Consider the following 20,129-nt stretch of genomic DNA (forward strand, 5'->3'; position numbering starts at 1 on the left):
ATAAGTGTTGATGTAATGTTTTAAATTTAAAATTAATTTTTAATATAATATAAAAAATAAAAGATAAATATTTAATTATATATTTAAAAAAATAGAATAAATAATATATTTAAAATCGAATAAGACACATGAAGAACATCACACGGTAGATCTCCAAGCAAAATTTGTTTTAAAAGAAATAAAAATATCTCTTGCGTATCTTTGTATAGATGCCAACAGATGCCCAATTCTTTTACTTTACATATTTATTAATATTCTATTTATTATTTTTTATATTTTGATATTTGTATATATTATATAAAATTTTATTTTTTTTTAAAATAATATAAATTTAATAAAATTTTATTTATATTTATTGATAAAAATTTTGATATAAATATGAATATAATTTTTTTTCTTAGAATAGAAGAAAGCGAATATAACAAATAAAAAATACTTTTGAAAATATTTTTATTACAATGCTTTAAAGTTTAAAAGTTAATGCTCGTCGTCATTCAAATTTATACTACTTTTCTTTTTTATTGTCATCAAATAAATAGTTTTGTTTTATTTTTAAATAAAAATTATTAAATTTTTGTATTTTATTTTACTATAAAAAAAATAACAATTATTATTCATTTTTATTAAAATTTGTATTCAATTAAATGAGCACACATTAAAGAAGGGAGTATAAATTAAAAAGTGTAAATAATTTACTATAAATTAAAAAAATTATAAATAAATACTATTTTTATTCAAATTTAAGTATTTTACTTTTTTTTTTTATGTACTAATTAAAAGTTTTATTTTATATTTTAGGCTAAGTAATTATATATTAATACAAAAATATCTTTAATTTTTATTTAAATTACAAATATATTATTACATATACAATTACTTTATATATACACTAAAATATCAAAATAAAAACAAGATCAAACCATATTTAATGACATTAAAATTTGATATAAAAAAATAAATGGAAGAGTATAATTAATTCCAACCTACCTCAATAATATTAGCTTCCAATCCCACGAACGAAAAATGAAAATAAAAATGGGAAAAAGATATTAACGAAAGAGAGGTGAGAATCTGCTCTGATATACAGAGATGTCTATATATATATATATATGTATGTCATCAATGAAGCGATAGAAGAAGACGTAAGTAAGATGGGACATTGCTTTTGCTTCTTTCCTTTTCACCCCCTCTGAAAATCCAAAATCAAAATATATGGAGAAGAGTTAGAGATAGAGAGAGAGAGAGAGAGAGAGGGAGAGAGAATGGTGGCGGTGTAGCGAAGAGGAGGAGGACCCTTCATTTCAGGCGGAGAAACCGGTGTGCTTTTGCTTCAGCAGATCCTACACAATCTCATCTCAGTTCTTCTTCGATTCGATTCGATTTATTCTTCCAAGCAATACAAAAGCTATAGCTAAAAGGTAATTTTAATTTCAATTCCCTCTGGTCTGGTCTGGTCTGCTGCAAACCTTCTTCACCTTTTTCCTTTTGTGGTTTTTGGTTTGGCCCTGCTCTCCTTTAGTGACACCTCTTCCCTTCCAAACCATCACTTCTCCTTTTCTCTCTGTCTGTCGGTTTCCTTCTTTTCTTCCTTCTCACTCCACCTTTCTCCATTCCCTCTCTCTCTCTCTAAACTAAAATTAGTTTTGTTTCTGTTTGGGTTTTCATTTGTTTGATTTTGATTTTTGATTATTTGTGTGTTTCTTGGCGAGATTGATCTTCTTTGTGGTGCCTCTGATCTATTCTTCATTTCTGCGTATTTCTGGATATGGTAATGTCGTGGGCCCTCTGATGTTCTTCTCCCCCAGTTCTTCTCTGCAGCTTCATCATTGCTCTCTCTCTCTCTCTCTCTCTCTCTCTATTTTAATTAGCAATCTCTTTGTTTTATAGTATATTTCATATCTTTTGGATGTTGATATAAGGTATCTACATTTCTTGGTAGCTGATTTGCAGATAGATAGATAAGCTCAGTTTCTTCCCTAGGGAATTAACAATGGAAGAAATCATATTTAATTCGAATAAATGAGAAGCAAATTTTCCTCACTGATTCAATTTCGAATGGAGAAAATATAACTAACAAGTCTTGATTACATCGAATGGAACAATCAATCACATACTTCATCCTTCTTAAAATTTTGCACGATTTGCAGTGAAAGTATTAGATCCATCAATGGAGGATGTCCGAAAATGGGACGAACTGATACCCGACGCCCTCGGCCTAATATTTAAGCACCTTCCTTTGCGCGACATTCTGACAGTCGTTCCCGCCGTCTGTAAATCTTGGAGGAGAACAGTTGCCGGACCTTATTGCTGGCAAGAGATAAACCTTGATGAATGGGCATGGAACTGCAACCCCGAAAAGCCCGAACTCATCGATCGAATGCTCCGACTCCTCGTCGGAAGAAGCTGTGGTTCCCTAAGGAAACTCACTGTCTCCGGTCTTACCAACGATCAAACCGTTTCGTTCGTCGCAAATCAGTAAGTATCGAATCCGGTAATCAGTCGAATTCGCGCTTTATTTAATGTTTGAGATATTTTAGATATTCAGTTTTAGTAAATTTAGATTCGGACTATATTGGCTTTTGATGAGTAATATTTTAAGAAAATTGAAAAATTGCATGATTTGATCATCAAAATTCAAAATAAGGGCTTACATATAGAACATAAAATAGATTGAACCCGATAGACTCAAATCGAAATAATAAATAAGAACAAATTTAAATTTAAATATACTAAATTTAGAACTGAATATCCGAATAGTTTCGATGTTTCGAATGTAATTCCGGCAATGCAGCTTCGATAATCAATGGTCCGAATTTGATCGGTAGAGCTTAATTTGTTAGTAGTTTTATCCGTCAATTAATGCAAGACTTGTCGTCGCAGTGCTCGATCGTTGCAAGCGCTGCGCATCCAAAGAAGCGACATTACGGATTCGACAATGGTAAATGCCGCGGGAAAGATGAGCGCGCTCACGTTTCTCGATTTGAGCTATTGCATAAACGTGGGAGCCGAGGCCCTGCGAGCGATCGGCGAGCACTGCAAGTGGCTCACGACGTTACGCCGCGTGATGCATCCGCTCAAAGTGATGGACAAGCTGTCGCAGGACGACGAGGCGGTGGCGATTGCGTCGACGATGCGGAAGCTGAAGCACCTTGAGATTGCGTACTTGCTCGTGGGCACCTCCGGGGTGGCGGATATTCTCGAGAAGTGTAAGGATTTGGAGCTGCTCGATGTGCGGGGTTGCTGGAACGTGAACTTGGACGAGAAATTTGTGAAGAGGTTCACGAAGCTGAAACTGGTCGGGCCGGACATTTGCAACAGCTGCGACGTGAACGGGCGGGACGATAATTCGGATTACTCGGCGGGGTCGTCGGGCGGGTACTTGGCGTGGGATTTTGTGGCCGGGGAGATGGACGGTGAGGATGAGGAGTTGGGGGAGATGATGGATGATTTCTGGGAAGATGATGATCCTATGGAGGATGTTGAGATGTGGTTTTACGACGCCGTTAACGCTGTCGATGCTGCTTATGATTGGCCTCATTCGCCCTAATAAGGATGTCTGGATTGTGAAGATGGTTTATATATATATATATATATATATATGTGTGTGTGTGTGTGTGTGTTCTTGTGATGTGTAAGAAAAACTGTTGTTCGATGAATGGATTGAAGTGTGTTTGTGATGGAAATATTTGTTTTGGTTGGTTGGAGTAGAAAGTTTGGGTGAAGTGAAGGTTTGGAGTGTAATTACTATATGTTATGTATTTTATTGAAATAAATTTGAGTTGTGGTTGAATATTTTGAAAAATACTTTATTAGTATCGATTAAATGTATTGTTTTTATTATTTTTGTTTGTTATATTTTAAATTATTATTATTTTTTAGTATAATAAAAATAATTATATTTTAATATTAATATACTATGAAATATGAATCGTTGTGTTTTGGCCGTCGCGAATTGCATGCTACTGAGTTTAGGTTGCTCTTCGTTCATAAAAGTATATCTATGTAAATGTGAGTTACATGACCTGTGTGTGTTGGTTTTTCATTACTGTTTTGTGTTTTGATTTTTAAAGCGAGATAAATACCATTATTTAGTTTCTTTAACTCTTTTCGATTTCCATTTTTCGATTCTATATTCTTAATAATAGTGTCAGAGCTACCCAAATTTTTTAAAGCAAAACAAAGGTTTTGTGTGTTCTTTGGTTGTTTATTTTATTTTATTTTTTTTCCGCAACGACTGCTTCCAAAATGAGTTGTCTATATACTCGAACGAGATCAAGCTGTATGTAGTTCTAATGATATAGGCTACATAGTCTAATGCAAACAATCAACCATCAAGAATAAACCTAAGTACTAAGTACCAATGCCTAAATCTAACTAAGGCACTAACAACAATCAATACTAGCCTATCACAAATCAAATATCACAAGTCCCAATTATCACAAGTCTCAATCAACCAAGTAAGTAAAAGAAACCAAGGATAAGATGTGATTACATATAATCCAACAAGTGATGATTTACTAATATTATATGCTGATTATGAGGGAATCGGTCGAGATGAATGTAGTGAATCAAAATCACTGTAGTATGGAAAAAAAATGATGACAGAGAAAATAGTGGTGTTGCAGAATGACCAAATCTAGGGTCATCGAGATGTCGCGAAACACGTACCATACCGGGTGAGACAGAACATCCATCGACTGAATTTTTTCAGAGCTTGTCTCGGAAGGAGTTTCTACAAGATACATAAGATACTCCTAGTTGCAAATGGAATGCGTACACAAAAAATAATGCTGATTTCTGGGATGATATTCAGTGATAAAAAGCAAATGCAAATTGCTATAAAGGATTACTCGGTGTGAGTGGCCGGTAGAGAATATACAGTGACAAAGATCACCCGTACAATTTTTAGGGTAAAGTGTAAGCATTATGGAAAAACTTATTGCAAGTGGGGTGTGATTGCATCATATAAGTCACACTTGGAACGTTGACAAGTTATTACGATGATGACTTTCACGAGTGCATATACGAATTACTCGTTGAATTTGAGGACATGGAGATTCAACAATATTACATTCAATAGGTGAGTTATCAAGTACACGTCCTTGAGATTGCACATGGTGGCATTCCAAAAGTGGTGATGGTTGTAAATGATCAAAATTAACCATATTACCTTGAGGTGTACTACTGTTTTCGTGCACACCACTACTTTCACCAGTCTCATATGCGTTAATAGAATTACTGTAAATATAAGGATCTGGACTTAAGTGGACTTAATCATCATTTGTGAATATAGTTTCATATGACAAAAATGTCCAATGTGCTCGATCTTGTGAAACGTCAATAATGTTTTGGACTAGACTAACTTCAATATCTGGGTAATGTCTAAATTGATAAACCTACAATATATATATATATAATTTTTTCAAAATGCAATAATTATATTGCATTAAATAAAGAAAAAATTTACCGTAAAATGATTGTAAGATGGTAGCCTAGATGGATAGCCAATTCGTGAACGCAATTTAGGATTATAAATAAAGTGAAAAGTGTGTGTTTTAGGACGCTGACGCTTGACTAATGCTGTAAGAAAACCAGGATCGTGCTTAACATATCCAATTCTATATACCCCATAAAATCCAATTCGATGCAATATTTCAAGAACTCTAGGATGATATAATGATGATATATTAGTCCAATATCTGTCGGGACAAACAACTAAACTTATGATCAATCAACTTACCATTCCAAATACGTTCAGAACGATGTGTCGATTGAAGATGAAACAATCGGTCGTTAGCAGCTCCGGACAATCCATCTCGATATGAAAAGATAATCTGAAAATAATATAATTGAACTAAAAATAATAACAATACACAAATATATTATCCTTATAAAGAGCATAATATTTATGCAGAAAATCGAGAGCCTTTGATGTAAGAGGCTTTAACTGTAGATTCCTAAACAAGTTCAACTAAATATAATATATGGTAGTTCTTAATATCAACTACATATTTTAGCATGATGACATTACACAAAAAAAAATCAGATATTAAATAGAAAAACAATTAATCTGTTGGTATTATCTTCCAGCTACCAATTTATAGAAGGATGAGTGCATGCATGCCAGAAGAAATATTACCAATATTCTAAGAGCATGAGACAACCTAGAGAATAATGAAAAGTCATAAAATGAAGAACATTGAAATTATCATGGAAGAACCTAACCTAATAATTAATTAGGTAAGGACTCTAAGATTTGAAACTCATTAATTCATGGGTATATGAGTTCAAAATAAGCTTATATTCAAGTTATTAAGGCTTGACAATAAATATTTCAGTCATAACTATCTTTAAAACTGCAAAATTATTAAAGGCAATTATTGAATATTACCAGCAAGTTGCACTCGAATAATATTAGAAACTAATCCTACAATGTTAGAATTTTAAATCTTCTATAAAAATTCAAATGATATAGCAGAATACAGAATAAACTAATCAATAAAAATGTATATAAAATACAAACAAAGATTTGTATCTTTTTAACAGTATATCCACTGCCCACCACCGTATTTATAAATAAAATGACACCAACAGCGTAGAAACTAGAACCCTAATACAAAATTAATCAAAATCAAATAAATTACCTCAAATATTCCAGGAATGGAAAGAAGGAAAGAAAAAAGAGAGGAATAAGGGATCGACGCCCTAGGTCTATGGCGGTGGAATTACATAAATTTTAGGAACAGCGGCGGCGGTGTTCGGGCTGGGCTTGGACGCGTGGCTGTCGATGGCTGAGCACGGCGGTCGATGGCGGTGATGAGGCAGCGACCTAGTGAAAAAAAAAAAAAAAATTGCGAGATCACTTCATCGGTACAAAAAAATGGAAAAATGAGGAATTATGGTAGAATTTTTTTAATTTAAATTCTTATTAAAATAAATAAGGAGTTATCGTAACCCTGAATTCCTCGTGTTACGTACGAAATTTAGAATTAGGTTAAAAGCCCAAGGTAAAAAGAATAGTGGGCCTGGCAATAGAGTTGATTGAACTGACTGAAGGGCACCATGAGGAAATCAAGGAAAATAGGTTTATTACTAAGGAAAGTCTTCAGGTCGGTAGGTCCTCAAGACGGAAGGTCATCAGGACGGAAGGACCTCAGGTCGGTAGGTCCTCAAGACGGAAGGACCTCAGGTCAGAAGGTCTTCAGGTCGGGAGGTCCTCAAGGCGGAAAGACCTCAGGTCGGAAGGTTTTCAGGTCGGGAGGTCCTCAAGACGGAAAGACCTCAAGTCGGAAGGTTTTTAGGTCGGGAAGTCCTCAAGACGGAAAGACCTCAAGTCGGAAGGTTTTCAGGTCGGGAAGTCCTCAAGGCGGAAAGACCTCAAGTCGGAAGGTTTTTAGGTCGGGAGATGTCCTCAAGACGGAAAGATCTCAAGTCGGGAGGATTGGCAGTCGGACCCATACTATTGTAGATTGGCAGTCGGGCCAAAAGAGCGGAAGGTTTGTGGTCGGCTCAAAGAGTGAAATATAAGGATAATTTTGGTCTGCTGAGGACGCGTGTCAGCGTGAGAAGGGTTGGAAGACGGTTTGGAAGGAGACGTTGTAACCGTTCGGGTGACGGTTTTCGGTACGGTTTCCCAGAGAATATTTAAAGGCTTGGATAATCATTTGGCAAGGCATCTTCAATCAACTTCAACAAAGCAAAGTCAGATTTGGGGATCACCACTTTAAATTTCAGTCTTTTATTTTCCAGTTTATTTTCTGTACCATACAGTGTTTAGAGATTCCTAATCTCAGGCACTAATTAATCAAGTTTAAGGATATTTTCTATATCTTTGAATTTTACTTTATTTTTGTTGAAAAAATACATCAACAAATTGGCGACCACAGTGGGAGCAAGGCAAAATTGCTCATTCCAATTCCGGCGATAATTACATACGTCTAAGATCCGGCCGTATTATCGGAAGGGTCCATATGGCAGGTTCACAACCTCAATCATCGTCGGCACCGGTGGGAGAATCCGTTCCACCACCTAATGTGCCAAATGCCGGGGAAATCCCACAACCACCAACAGATTGGTGGTCTTATGTTCAACAAATGTTGCGTGAGCAACAAACGAACATGTTGCGTGAGCAACAGAGTATGATGCAGACCATGATAGATCAAGCACTGTCTAGGGTTAGTCTTCAACCCACTCAAACTCCACCAGGAGTATCACCGTCTAGACTACAGACAAATTTCGCAGGGCCATCATTCGTGGATAGTGCATTTCCAAGTGCCACAAATCCCAACCGAATGGATAGGGGAAAGTCTCCTCTAACTTTTCCAAACACTGTTCCACTGGGACCAAGGGTTACCAATCCGCAGACGAACAATATAAGGGAGGACAGGCCTGAAGGATATATACATGATCCTATTCATATTCCTGTGCAGGATCCGTTCCATGTTCCTGATCATCAACGCTTTCATGTAGATCCTGATGAGCTTGCACATATATTAAGGGATCAGTATGGATTAACTCCTCAGATGGCTAACCGCCCTGCATATCAGAAACCTTTCCCAGAAAGGGTCATTAATGAGCACCCTCTCCCAAGGAATTATCGACCACCCGATTTTCATGCATTCTCAGGGGAGGACGGATCTTCCACCATAGAACATGTTGGTCGGTTCACAGCACAATTGGGAGAAGTTGGTAATAACCCTTTTTATAAGTTGCAACTGTTTGGCTTATCTCTTACTAGAACCGCGTTTTCGTGGTTTGCAAGTCTGCCTCCTGGACAAATTCAGACGTGGGAAGGACTGGAGACGGCATTTCATGCTAGATTCTTCAATCCTTTACCAACTGTTTCTTTAACAGATTTAATGGAATTGAGGCAGTATCCAGAAGAATCTGCTTCACAATTTATAGAAAGGGTACGATTGATGAAGGGACGATGTCCTACGGTAATCAATGAGAAAGAGATGACCAATTTAGTGGTCCGGAATATGCATAATCGTTTAAGAAAGGCACTCACTGCCCTGGATGTTGAGGATTTGGCAAGTCTTGCATCCAAGGCAGGACGTCTAGAGTCTTTGTTCAGAGAGGAAGATCAGCATAACAGGCGTAATAGAGGCCAACATATGGCGAGTATGGGAACAGAAACATGCGACTTTGATTTTAATCAGTCAGAAGAGATGGCAGCCGAAATCCTTTCTGGAAAACCTTATGTATGCCCTAAGTTGAAGCCAGTACTAGGATCTGAAGGAAAAGAGCAACCGACGTTTGATAGTTCAAAAGCTGACGAAATTTTTGATATCTTGCTGACTGATGGGCAGATCCGTATTCCAAAGGGCCAAAGACTTGCCACTAAAGAAGAAATCAAAGGGAGACCATATTGTAAGTGGCATAATTCTTTCACACACACTACAAGTCAGTGTACTCATTTTAGGAAGGAAATTCAAAAGGCCATCAAGACAGGTCGGCTCAAATACATCACTCTAGGTGTAGACCAGCAACCGTTTCCGAATGTAACAACGGCAATGGTTGACATCCAACCAAGTTCGGAAACAAGGAAAAGTTCGGCCAACGATGGACAAAAAAGGGAACGAAACCAGCCAAGCCCCGAAACAAAAAAAGGAAGTCGGCCAAACAGCAGCCGACCGGAAGAACGACTCAAAATTTGTGAGAAGCCAGTTGCTGAAAAGTGGGACCATCCAGATGGTTCTTTTAATGTGGAGGTGAAAGAAAGGGCGTTAGTGCGTGACCACCCGACCAGAAAAACAGGGTCAGTCGGGAACAATTGGGCTCGAAATAAAAAGCCTTTACCAGTTGATATAGACCCTCGTTTCCCGGGTATGAATCGCACACAGATTCGCAATGCCAAACGCAGGTATGCTGCAAAGTATGGGAAAAGAGGTCCTTCAGCAAAACATTTAACCGACGAACAAAAAGCAACCGACCACTTGGCAGGAGATCGGTCCGTTAGAGTCTCTACAGAACAACCGACCAACGAGCAGGGAGTAGCCATTCAGTCTCCAATTGGTCGGTCCAGTCGGGTCTGGGCAGGAAAGCAACCGAATGACGAATCAGGCGCTTCCGACCATTCCAAAAGAAGTTCGTCGGGACAGGGGAAAGGTAAAGGAATGGCAGATGAAATAATTAAAGGGTTTAGATGCCAACATTGTGAACGGATCAACATCAATCCATCTCTTGAAGATTTCCGTATAGAATCTTTGACGCTTCAACCTCAGAACAAGACGAAGGAAGAAGTTATAACTACAGAGGAAAGTTCAAGATCTGTTAAATCTCATCTGGGACCACGCATCCCTTGTCGGATGACAGAAGTTAATCAGATGAGAGATGAACCGATATGGGCGAGTCTGGTAGATGATATTATGGACGAACCGTTATGGGCATTCTTGGCAGATGATGAATTAGAGGAAACAGAGTGGGCAAAGACTTCAAATTCTGAGCCTCAGTCCGAAACGCCTTCGATAGTGTTTCCTCCTATTCCAGAGGGTGCAATCTCCCATTTGAAACCTCTGTATGTTAATGCTCACATTTGTGGGAAACCAATTACAAAGGTTTTCGTGGATAATGGAGCAGTCTTTAACGTTATGCCATTGAAGACTCTCAAGAAGCTAGGGAAAGGAATTCATGATCTGTCTCCTGTGGAATTCGAAATGACAAGTTTTACAGGGCAGCCGACTAAGCCTGAAGGGATGATGGTTGCCACCATTGAAGTCGGACCAAAGAAGATTTCCACTGTTTTCTTTATTGTGGACGCAGATACTACATACTCTCTCTTGCTGGGAAGAGACTGGATTCATGCCTCCCAATGTGTGCCATCAACCCTGCACCAACAATTGATGTTCTGGGAAGGAAATCAGGTTCTCAAAATGGAAGCGAATGACAACCCCTTCGATATATCAGAGCAAGTTGAAGAGTCAGTGTTTTATTCCAGTCCTTTGGCTCCGATGTCTCAGTTGTATATGGCCAGGGAGTACCCATACAAGGGTTATAAAGTCACTGGCCAGAACTCGATGTTCTATTAAAAGAACACCTTGATTGTATGGCTCATGATAAAGCCACACCCATTCCCATATAATTTGTTTGCAATGGATGATACAAGTTTAGAAGTATGTAGTTCTCTTATTAATAAGTTCTATTTAAAGCAGTTATTACATAAAGCAGAAAATAGTAAAGAGATTCTTGATGTTCACCTCCAAGAAGATGAACAATTTCGTTGGCCTGATTTATTGGAGAAAACAGAACCAACAGCTTCATCACAAGACCCATTATTGGAGTTTAATTTAGGAACCGAATTGGTTCCAAAAGTGATCAGGTTAAGTGGTTATTTGTCTAAAGAGCAACAAACAATGATGCTCGAAGTTATTAGAAACAACATTGATTGTTTAGCATGGGATTATTCAGAGATGCCTGGTTTGACAAGAAGTCTAATAGAGCATCGATTGCCTATCAAAGAAGGTTGTAAACCTTACAAACAACCTCCAAGGCGAATGAGCCCGGACCTAATGCCTCAAATCAAGGAAGAAATCCAAAAACTTCTCAAAGTGGGTTTTATTCAGCCTTGCCGTTATGCGGAGTGGCTGGCTAATATTGTGCCAGTGGTCAAGAAAAATGGTAAGATTAGGATATGCATCGATTTCAGGGATTTGAATCTAGCTACCCCTAAGGATGAATATGTGATGCCTATGGCCGACATGTTGATAGATGCAGCAGCAGGGCATAAAATCCTTAGTCTGATGGATGGTTATGCAGGTTATAACCAAATATTTCTGGCAGAGGAAGACATTCCTAAGACAACATTCAGATGCCCAGGGGCTTTAGGTATTTATGAATGGACAGTCATGCCATTCGGGTTAAAGAATGCAGGGGCAACTTACCAAAGAGCCATGAATTCAATCTTTCATGATTTAATTGGCAGATCTATGGAAGTGTATATTGATGATGTTATTGTTAAATCTGCCAGTTTTGATGAACATCTAAGAAATCTTGAGGAGGCATTTGAAAGAATGAAGAAGTACAATTTAAAGATGAATCCAACCAAATGTGCCTTTGGAATATCAGCCGGGAGCTTTTTAGGATTTTTAGTTCATGAGAGAGGAATTGAAATCGATGCCAACAAGGCTAAAGCCATTCTTGATAGTCGGCCACCCAGGACGATTAAAGAAATCCAAAGTCTTTTGGGTAAGGTGAATTATTTGAGGCGTTTCATTTCTAATGCTGCTGGCAAGGTCAGACCCATCACTAAACTGTTGAAGGCTGGAAAAAATGCTTTCGAATGGGGTCCCGATCAACAAATGGCTTTAGATGCTATCAAGCAGGCATTGGTTCACCCTCCAGTCTTGATGCCTCCTAAACAAGGTCGGCCACTCAAACTTTATTTGGCAAATACATATGAAGTGGTTAGCTGTTTATTGGCACAGGATGGTGATGACGGGAAGGAAAGGGCAATCTACTATCTCAGTAAAACCCTTACAGGACCAGAACTGAATTACACTATGCCAGAAAAAATGTGTTATTCATTGGTCTTCGCTTGTACTAAACTCGAGCATTATTTGCTGCCCAGAAGAATTGAGGTCATATCAAAGGTGGATCTCATCAAATTAATTTTGCAGAGACCTACTATGAAGGGCAGACTTATGAAGTGGGCCATCAAATTGGCTCCTTTTGATCTTCAACATTCCCCGCTGAGGGCAATCAAGGGACAAGCAATAGCCGACTTCTTAGCAGAATTTTCACAAGTCGGATATTCTCTTTGTGATAGCGTCCGACCACTTGGTCGTTCATCATATGTGGATAATCTACAGGTCGGATGTGTGCCATATATAAGTACCAGAACTTGGTTGATGTTCTTTGATGGTTCTACCTCTGGAAACAAATCAGGGGCAGGGGTCTTTTTGCAAGGACCTGATGGTCAAAAGATCAACTTACAATTACGATTGGAAGCCATGACCCATAATTCGGCAGAGTATGAGGCTTTAATTTTGGGTCTGGAGGCTTTAATAGCCAGGAAGGTCCAGTCTGTAATCATAAGAGGGGATTCTCAACTAGTAATCAACCAGGTAAACAACCAATATGTTTGCAATTACCCTCATCTTCGCAGATACAGGGACATTGTGAGTCGGTTACTGACAAAAATCTCAGAAGTAATAATTGAGTTCATTCCGAGGAAAGAAAACCAACGTGCTGATGAATTGGCTCAAAGGGCATGTAAAGGAATTCTAGAGGATATTGGACAGGAGCCCGACTGCGAAGTTACGGTCGGGCAAGAGGATATTGGACAGGAGCCCGACTGCGAAGTTACGGTCGGGCAAGAGGATATTGGACAGGAGCCCGACTGCGAAGTTACGGTCGAGCAAGAGGCTATCGGACAGGAGCCCGATTGTGCAGTTATGATCGGGCAGGAGAGTGTCGGACAGGAGCCCGACTGCGAGGCTGTCGGGCAGGAGATGGTCGGTCAGGAGCCCGATTGCGAAGTTATTATCAGACAGAAGTCCGATGGTGAAACAGTGCCCGATTGGAGAACAGAGCTTATCCTGTATTTACAGAATCCTGGTGCGAGTGTTTCAATTGCGACACGATTGAAGGCTTTACGTTTTCAATTGATAAATGGAATTTTGTACAAGAGATCATTTGAAGGTTTACTTTTGAAATGCTTGGGATCTAAAGAAGCTCTAGAAGTGATGACAGAAGTACATGGTGGGATATGTGGAGCTCATCGAGCAGGTCTGAATATGAGATGGGCCATTCATCGTTTGGGGTTTTTCTGGCCAAAGATTTTTGAAGATTGCATACAATTTGCCAAGGGCTGTCAGGAATGTCAAAGACATGGAAACTTAAACCATTTGCCAGTAACCGAATTGCAATTTTTGGCAAAACCATGGCCTTTTAAATCATGGGCTATGGATATTATTGGTAAGATACATCCTGCTTCATCGAAACATCATTGTTTCATATTGGTCGCGACTGATTACTTTACCAAATGGGTAGAAGCAGTTGCTTTGAAAAATGTGGATCAGAAAGAAGTGATAGACTTCGTTTTGAACCAAATTATTTACAGATATGGTATTCCTCAGTCTATAACAACCGACCAAGGCTTGGTCTTTACAGGGGAAAAGTTCTCTAATTTCTTGGCAGAATTCGGTGTTCGGTTACATCATTCTTCACCTTATTATCCCCAAGCCAATGGACAGGCGGAAGCAGCAAATAAGATTATCATTGGGATTATAAAGAAGATGATTGAAGGGAACCCAAGAAAGTGGCATTTGTTATTGTCTCAGGCTTTATGGGCACATAGGAATACCAGAAATACGGCCACAGGGTTCTCACCTTACCAACTCACATTTGGCCAAGATGCTGTTTTACCAGCCGAAATCCGAGTATCATCTGGCCGAACAGAATTTACTGATGGTGGTCTTACAGAAGAATACCAACAACTTATGATGCAACAGTTAGAAGATTTGGATGTTAACCGACTCCATGCAATAGGGCGAAATGTGAAACAGAGTGAAATCAGAGCAAGGAGTTATGGAAAGAAAGTTCTTCATAGGACATTCCAAAAAGGAGACCTAGTCTGGAAAACCATTCTTCCTACATATAAAAAAACTGATCAATTGGGAAAGTGGTCACCGAATTGGGAAGGACCATACATTGTTCAAAAAGATATTGGAAATGGCGCGTTCATTATTGTAAATCATGAAGGTAGAAGAGTACATGAGTGTATTAATGCTAAATATCTGAAGAGGTATTATCCTGCCTTTTCAGATAACAAAACTGCCTGAAACAAAATATTATTCAGAACCCATTTGTAGGGTTCGAACCTATTTAAAGGTTCATTTCAGTTAGTCATCATGTATTGGTGAGAAATTTTCTGCCTCTGAATCAGACTTTTCATCCCAGTGAGTGGATATTAGCTCTGGTTCTTCTTCAATAAGATCTTCCAAATCTGGTCGGTACCTTTCCCATTGGCTTTGCATTTCGTCTAAGTCTTGATGGGTACGTGCTTGCATGTCTGTTATGGCTTGATGTTCACGATCAACAATGGTCCGTAATCTTGAGAAGACTTTTCGTTGATTGGAAAAGATGTTATCCCAACCAAGATCTGGAAGTATAGTTGCTGCGTGATTTTCTATCATTTCCATGTGGTGATGGAGATCAGGAATGCGGCTAAGGATGTCACGAAGAGGTTCATACCCCTCAATGACTTTTTCCATCAGGCGGATGGCGCGATGAATGGTTCTTCTTCCTCGTTGGGAGAATCGGAATTTGAAGTCTAGTTGCTTGAGTATATGTAACAAGTCTTCTGCATGGCCTCCAATAGGGTGATTACCCACAAAGAAGGGTTGAAGAACACCCTGCCAGTTGTTTGATGGAACATAAGGTCGGTCATTCGCCATGTTTGTTAATACTTTAAGTGTTGTGATTTTCAAAATATGCCTTGGAATGTGTTTCTTAAAATGTGAGAAACAATGTTCGTTTAAAGAAGGAGTTTGTTTCTATTCCTACAAAGTTGGAAATTGAAAGGTGATCCTTGTTTTGTGAGACGAAAGAAAAAATGGATTACTAAGTCAAACGTTGTTACAGAGGGGAAAATATTACAACAATGCCCCTAGGGCAGTTTTTATATGGGTCCATTTGATTTCATCCCTGGATAGCCTTCTGGTATTGGCAGCCGTCTGATATCTTATGATGAATTGGGATCGGGCTTGGGTTTTCAGCTCTTGATCCAATTCAGCCTCATTTTTGGTATACTTCTCAAACAGACGCTGTTCATTGGTAATTTGCTTATCTAGGGTAGACTGTTCTTTCCTCAGCTCCCGTAATTCTGCCTCCTTTTTCTGAATAGCTTCATCAACTTGAGCTTTTGTGCTAAGGAGACCACCCAGCCTTTCAGTAGTCTGCTGAAGAGATTCTCGGGTCTTAGCCAAAGAATTCTCCAGCGTTGTTTGATCGAAGTCGGGCTGGGGGGTTTCGGCTGACAGGAGTCCAATGACTAATACTTCAGTCTTGAGCTCTGTAAGTCTTTCCATCAGCCGATGCAGAATGGGGACGGCTGGCGATTCCGTTGGAGTGTAAAAAAGAAGGCCACCAACAGTCTGAATGAGTCTGTCCAATAAGTCGGATCTCAATTCTGACAGGGGATGGTTAATGGCCTCAGTGAATATGGTTCGGGCTTCCGCTGGAACCGGGACAGTCGATAGGACAGCTAAGTCCGAAGGCCCCTGCAAGCCCTACAATGTCAATAAATATTCCAAGGGAGGTACAAATTTGTTCAGATATATGTTACCTCTGGGAGGACTGCTGTCAGTGAGGGGGGCAGCAATGAGGTCGGTCGAGTAGGGCAGACAGCTGGTATAATAGCAGCCGACTCGTCGGCTGCTGCGAATGGTCGTTGAGGTGCCGACCTGGGTCCCTATGGAAAGCAGTATATAAAACAGTTAGTGTTTTCTGAAAGAAACGTTGTAGCATGGATTGGTTTTGATCTTACCAAATTCACAGAAGTCTCCGAATCGGACGAAGACACTTCTTCCATTTCTGGAGGTTGGGCTGCCACAGGTGGTTCTTCTGCCTGCCACTCAATTGCTGGAGGTAACGCTGCTGCTGGCTGGGCGGCTGCAGGTTGGGCGGCTGCATCTAGAGCCATTGCAGCCGGGATCTCTGGAGCACCTGAGATAGCCGCAGCAGGGACACCTTCGATTTCGGGATTAGCAGCATCAAGGATGTCGTTTTGAGGGTCAGCTTCGGCGAGGGCGGCTGGTTCTTCCTTTGACATGGATGAGTCTGATGCTATGTATGGCGGTCGACCCATCTGGGAAGTAGTTCCCTCGCTGTCAGAAGAGACCCCGGCTGCTGATGCGATGGGTGAAGGTGTCTGTGAAAAATCATGGAACTGTTGTTGGTTAAATATATCAAGGTTGATCATTAGAATCCTAAGTATTGCTGATGAGGGAACTTACTGATTCTCTAGGCACTACTGGTAAAGATTGCCTCCTGGTCGGGTGCCTGGCCCGACCACTCCTCGGTACAAGAGGAAGAGTTTGCCTCCTCGTCGGGTCCTCTGTCCGACTGCTCATTGGCAAAGTGAGAAGTGGAGTAGGGGTTTGGAGAAGTGGAGTAGGGGTTTGGAGAGGAACTGCCTCAGTCGGGACCAAAGGTTGGTCGGCTGGAGTTGGCGTCGGTTGTGTGGTCGGTGCTGCCAAGGTCGGTTCTGGTGAATGATATGTGAAATCAAAGTTAAGATATAGTGAATTGGTTCACGGTTTTAAGAAAAATTACCTATTCGGGGTCGGATCCTTGCTGATGTTTTCGTAGTTCCAAGGTCCGCTGGTGCTTGCTGGTCGGCCCCAGAGGTCGGGGGTGTTGGCAGCCGGGACGCCTTCCTTTTTCGCGTTGGAACAACAGACCCGGTCCCCGGGGCGGCTGTTTGTTGTTGTGTGCTAGTATGTCTAGCCGCCCCTAGAACCAATCCTTGGGGTGGAAGGAGTATGTTCAGTAACCGACCCTCATCAGGGGAAATCAGGGGCCATACAACCGACCACCATTCATTGAAAGTATCTACAGTCTCAGGGTTGGAGCGGAAAGGAATATAAGAATTGGAAGTTATATACGTGGTAAGCTGGGAGATATAAGAAGGGATTGAATTCGGTAGGACTCGTCGGTCAGGGCTTTGAAAAATTATATGCGGACACGCGACGGGTCCAGGGATACCTTGGCAACAGCCGAATTGGCGTGCCATGAATTGAGGTTCATAATTATAAGTGTAGAAGGTTTTCTGCCCCTTTTTATCAAGTTTTTTGCTACTAAAAAGAGACCTAGGTTTGAGGGCAACGTCCCAGGCAAAAGGATAAGTGGAATGAGGACAAGGCTCAGGAGGCGGAAGCGGATTTGGTACTGGAAAAGGCCAAAAATGGTCGGGAGCATAGCCCGCATACTTTTTATACATAGAAAATCGAGAGTTACTGCGGGTATCTGTTAAAACTGCGGTTATTATTGGATCGGAAGATTGGAGGTTATTGCGTCCTGAGCAGAGTCGGTTAAGGGCTAATCCCAAATGTTTTTCAGCTGTTGGCATAGTGGGCGGAGATCCTAAGTTAAACGCGTTGGGGAAGTAGAGCCGGAACCAAAGTTCTAAAAACCAAAAAGGACCCGACGCGGCAGTGTCTAATTTCCTATTATCATTATCTGTTAAACGAAGGCTAACTCTAGTGAGTCCTTCAAACAGATTGGCTAAAAACAGGGTGCCAAGAGAGAAAAAACGACCTGACGCGATTTGAATGGCTAAGTCGAGATGAGAAGGAAGAACACATTTGGAAGGGGAAACAATGACGTACCTACAAAGCCAAAAAAGGATAAAGGCAGTATGCTCCCGGTCGGTTACAGGGGTCCCTGGAGCCCCTTGCTGGTCGGTTGCGAACTTTGTCCAACCCCATTCCTTCACACCTTGTAAAGACCACCCTGGATGGTCTTCTGACGGCTCCTGCCCATCTAGGGCTCCCATTACAGGGTCTTCACCCACGACTGGGAGATGCGCGATCATTGCAACGTCCATAAGAGTTGGGCCAAAGGGGCCTGATGGGAAGAGGAAAGTCCCATTTTCCGCATTCCAGAAGGCAGACATGGCCAACAACACCTTCTCATGCAGGTTGATAGGCATGGTGGACAGTAGTATTGCTTGGTCGATCTTTTGGGAACGCCATTGGGTTTGGAAGTGTTCTGCTACCCGTCGATACCAAGCGCGGTAAGGATCTTTTGGGTCCGTCAGATGGGTTTTGATGCTGTCTCGAATGCGAAGTGCTTGGTAGTTAGGGTTGTTGATAGCCAAGAGATTTCGGGATTCCAAGACTTCCCTCATCCGATTTGAATCTTCAGGAGTAGTGCAATATGGACGGATCGTCGGAGTTAGTACTTTCGAGGCTGAAAATGGGCCCTCCGGGAGGGTTCCGTCGAAGGGAAGGGCAGGAATGTATTGATTCGCCATGGTTCGAGTGCTTTGGGATTGTGATTCACAAAAGCTGGAATGGCGGAGGAGGAAGTTAATCAGGAGTGTTGCAGTAACTGGTGCAGTTACTAAGGGAGTTTTTCAAGAGGGTGGTGCTTTATGAACTTCCAAACATTGATTGTTAAATGGCGTTTGAAAGTCCCTTGGCGGCGGGCAAGTTGTTACGTACGAAATTTAGAATTAGGTTAAAAGCCCAAGGTAAAAAGAATAGTGGGCCTGGCAATAGAGTTGATTGAACTGACTGAAGGGCACCATGAGGAAATCAAGGAAAATAGGTTTATTACTAAGGAAAGTCTTCAGGTCGGTAGGTCCTCAAGACGGAAGGTCATCAGGACGGAAGGACCTCAGGTCGGTAGGTCCTCAAGACGGAAGGACCTCAGGTCAGAAGGTCTTCAGGTCGGGAGGTCCTCAAGGCGGAAAGACCTCAGGTCGGAAGGTTTTCAGGTCGGGAGGTCCTCAAGACGGAAAGACCTCAAGTCGGAAGGTTTTTAGGTCGGGAAGTCCTCAAGACGGAAAGACCTCAAGTCGGAAGGTTTTCAGGTCGGGAAGTCCTCAAGGCGGAAAGACCTCAAGTCGGAAGGTTTTTAGGTCGGGAGATGTCCTCAAGACGGAAAGATCTCAAGTCGGGAGGATTGGCAGTCGGACCCATACTATTGTAGATTGGCAGTCGGGCCAAAAGAGCGGAAGGTTTGTGGTCGGCTCAAAGAGTGAAATATAAGGATAATTTTGGTCTGCTGAGGACGCGTGTCAGCGTGAGAAGGGTTGGAAGACGGTTTGGAAGGAGACGTTGTAACCGTTCGGGTGACGGTTTTCGGTACGGTTTCCCAGAGAATATTTAAAGGCTTGGATAATCATTTGGCAAGGCATCTTCAATCAACTTCAACAAAGCAAAGTCAGATTTGGGGATCACCACTTTAAATTTCAGTCTTTTATTTTCCAGTTTATTTTCTGTACCATACAGTGTTTAGAGATTCCTAATCTCAGGCACTAATTAATCAAGTTTAAGGATATTTTCTATATCTTTGAATTTTACTTTATTTTTGTTGAAAAAATACATCAACACCTCGATTTATCAAAATTAAATAATTTTTAGAATTACTTTGAGGTCTATTTTTTGAAAAAATATTTT

The 20,129-nt window shown here is 40.6% G+C and overlaps 2 protein-coding genes across 2 annotated transcripts; one reads left to right on the forward strand and one right to left on the reverse strand.

The window, feature by feature from the left end:
- The first annotated feature begins 1,121 nt into the window (after nt 1-1,121).
- LOC127248910 (F-box protein FBW2-like) lies at nt 1,122-3,792 on the forward strand. The gene is made up of 3 exons (XM_051271473.1): nt 1,122-1,418; nt 2,148-2,475; nt 2,881-3,792. The coding sequence occupies exons 2-3, from the start codon at nt 2,168-2,170 to the stop codon at nt 3,545-3,547; spliced, it is 975 nt and encodes a 324-aa protein (XP_051127430.1). The 5' UTR covers nt 1,122-1,418; nt 2,148-2,167; the 3' UTR covers nt 3,548-3,792.
- Nucleotides 3,793-15,555: 11,763 nt separating this feature from the next.
- On the reverse strand, nt 15,556-16,830 carry LOC127248875 (uncharacterized). Its single transcript, XM_051271422.1, has 3 exons — nt 16,490-16,830; nt 16,289-16,414; nt 15,556-16,223 (listed from the first exon to the last, which is right to left on the reverse strand). The coding sequence occupies exons 1-3, from the start codon at nt 16,808-16,810 to the stop codon at nt 15,597-15,599; spliced, it is 1,074 nt and encodes a 357-aa protein (XP_051127379.1). The 5' UTR covers nt 16,811-16,830; the 3' UTR covers nt 15,556-15,596.
- Nucleotides 16,831-20,129: the final 3,299 nt, after the last annotated feature.

Source organism: Andrographis paniculata, unplaced genomic scaffold (genome assembly GCF_009805555.1).
Source record: "Andrographis paniculata isolate CXL003 unplaced genomic scaffold, ASM980555v1 Contig34END, whole genome shotgun sequence".
In the NCBI taxonomy this organism is placed as follows: Eukaryota; Viridiplantae; Streptophyta; class Magnoliopsida; order Lamiales; family Acanthaceae; genus Andrographis; species Andrographis paniculata.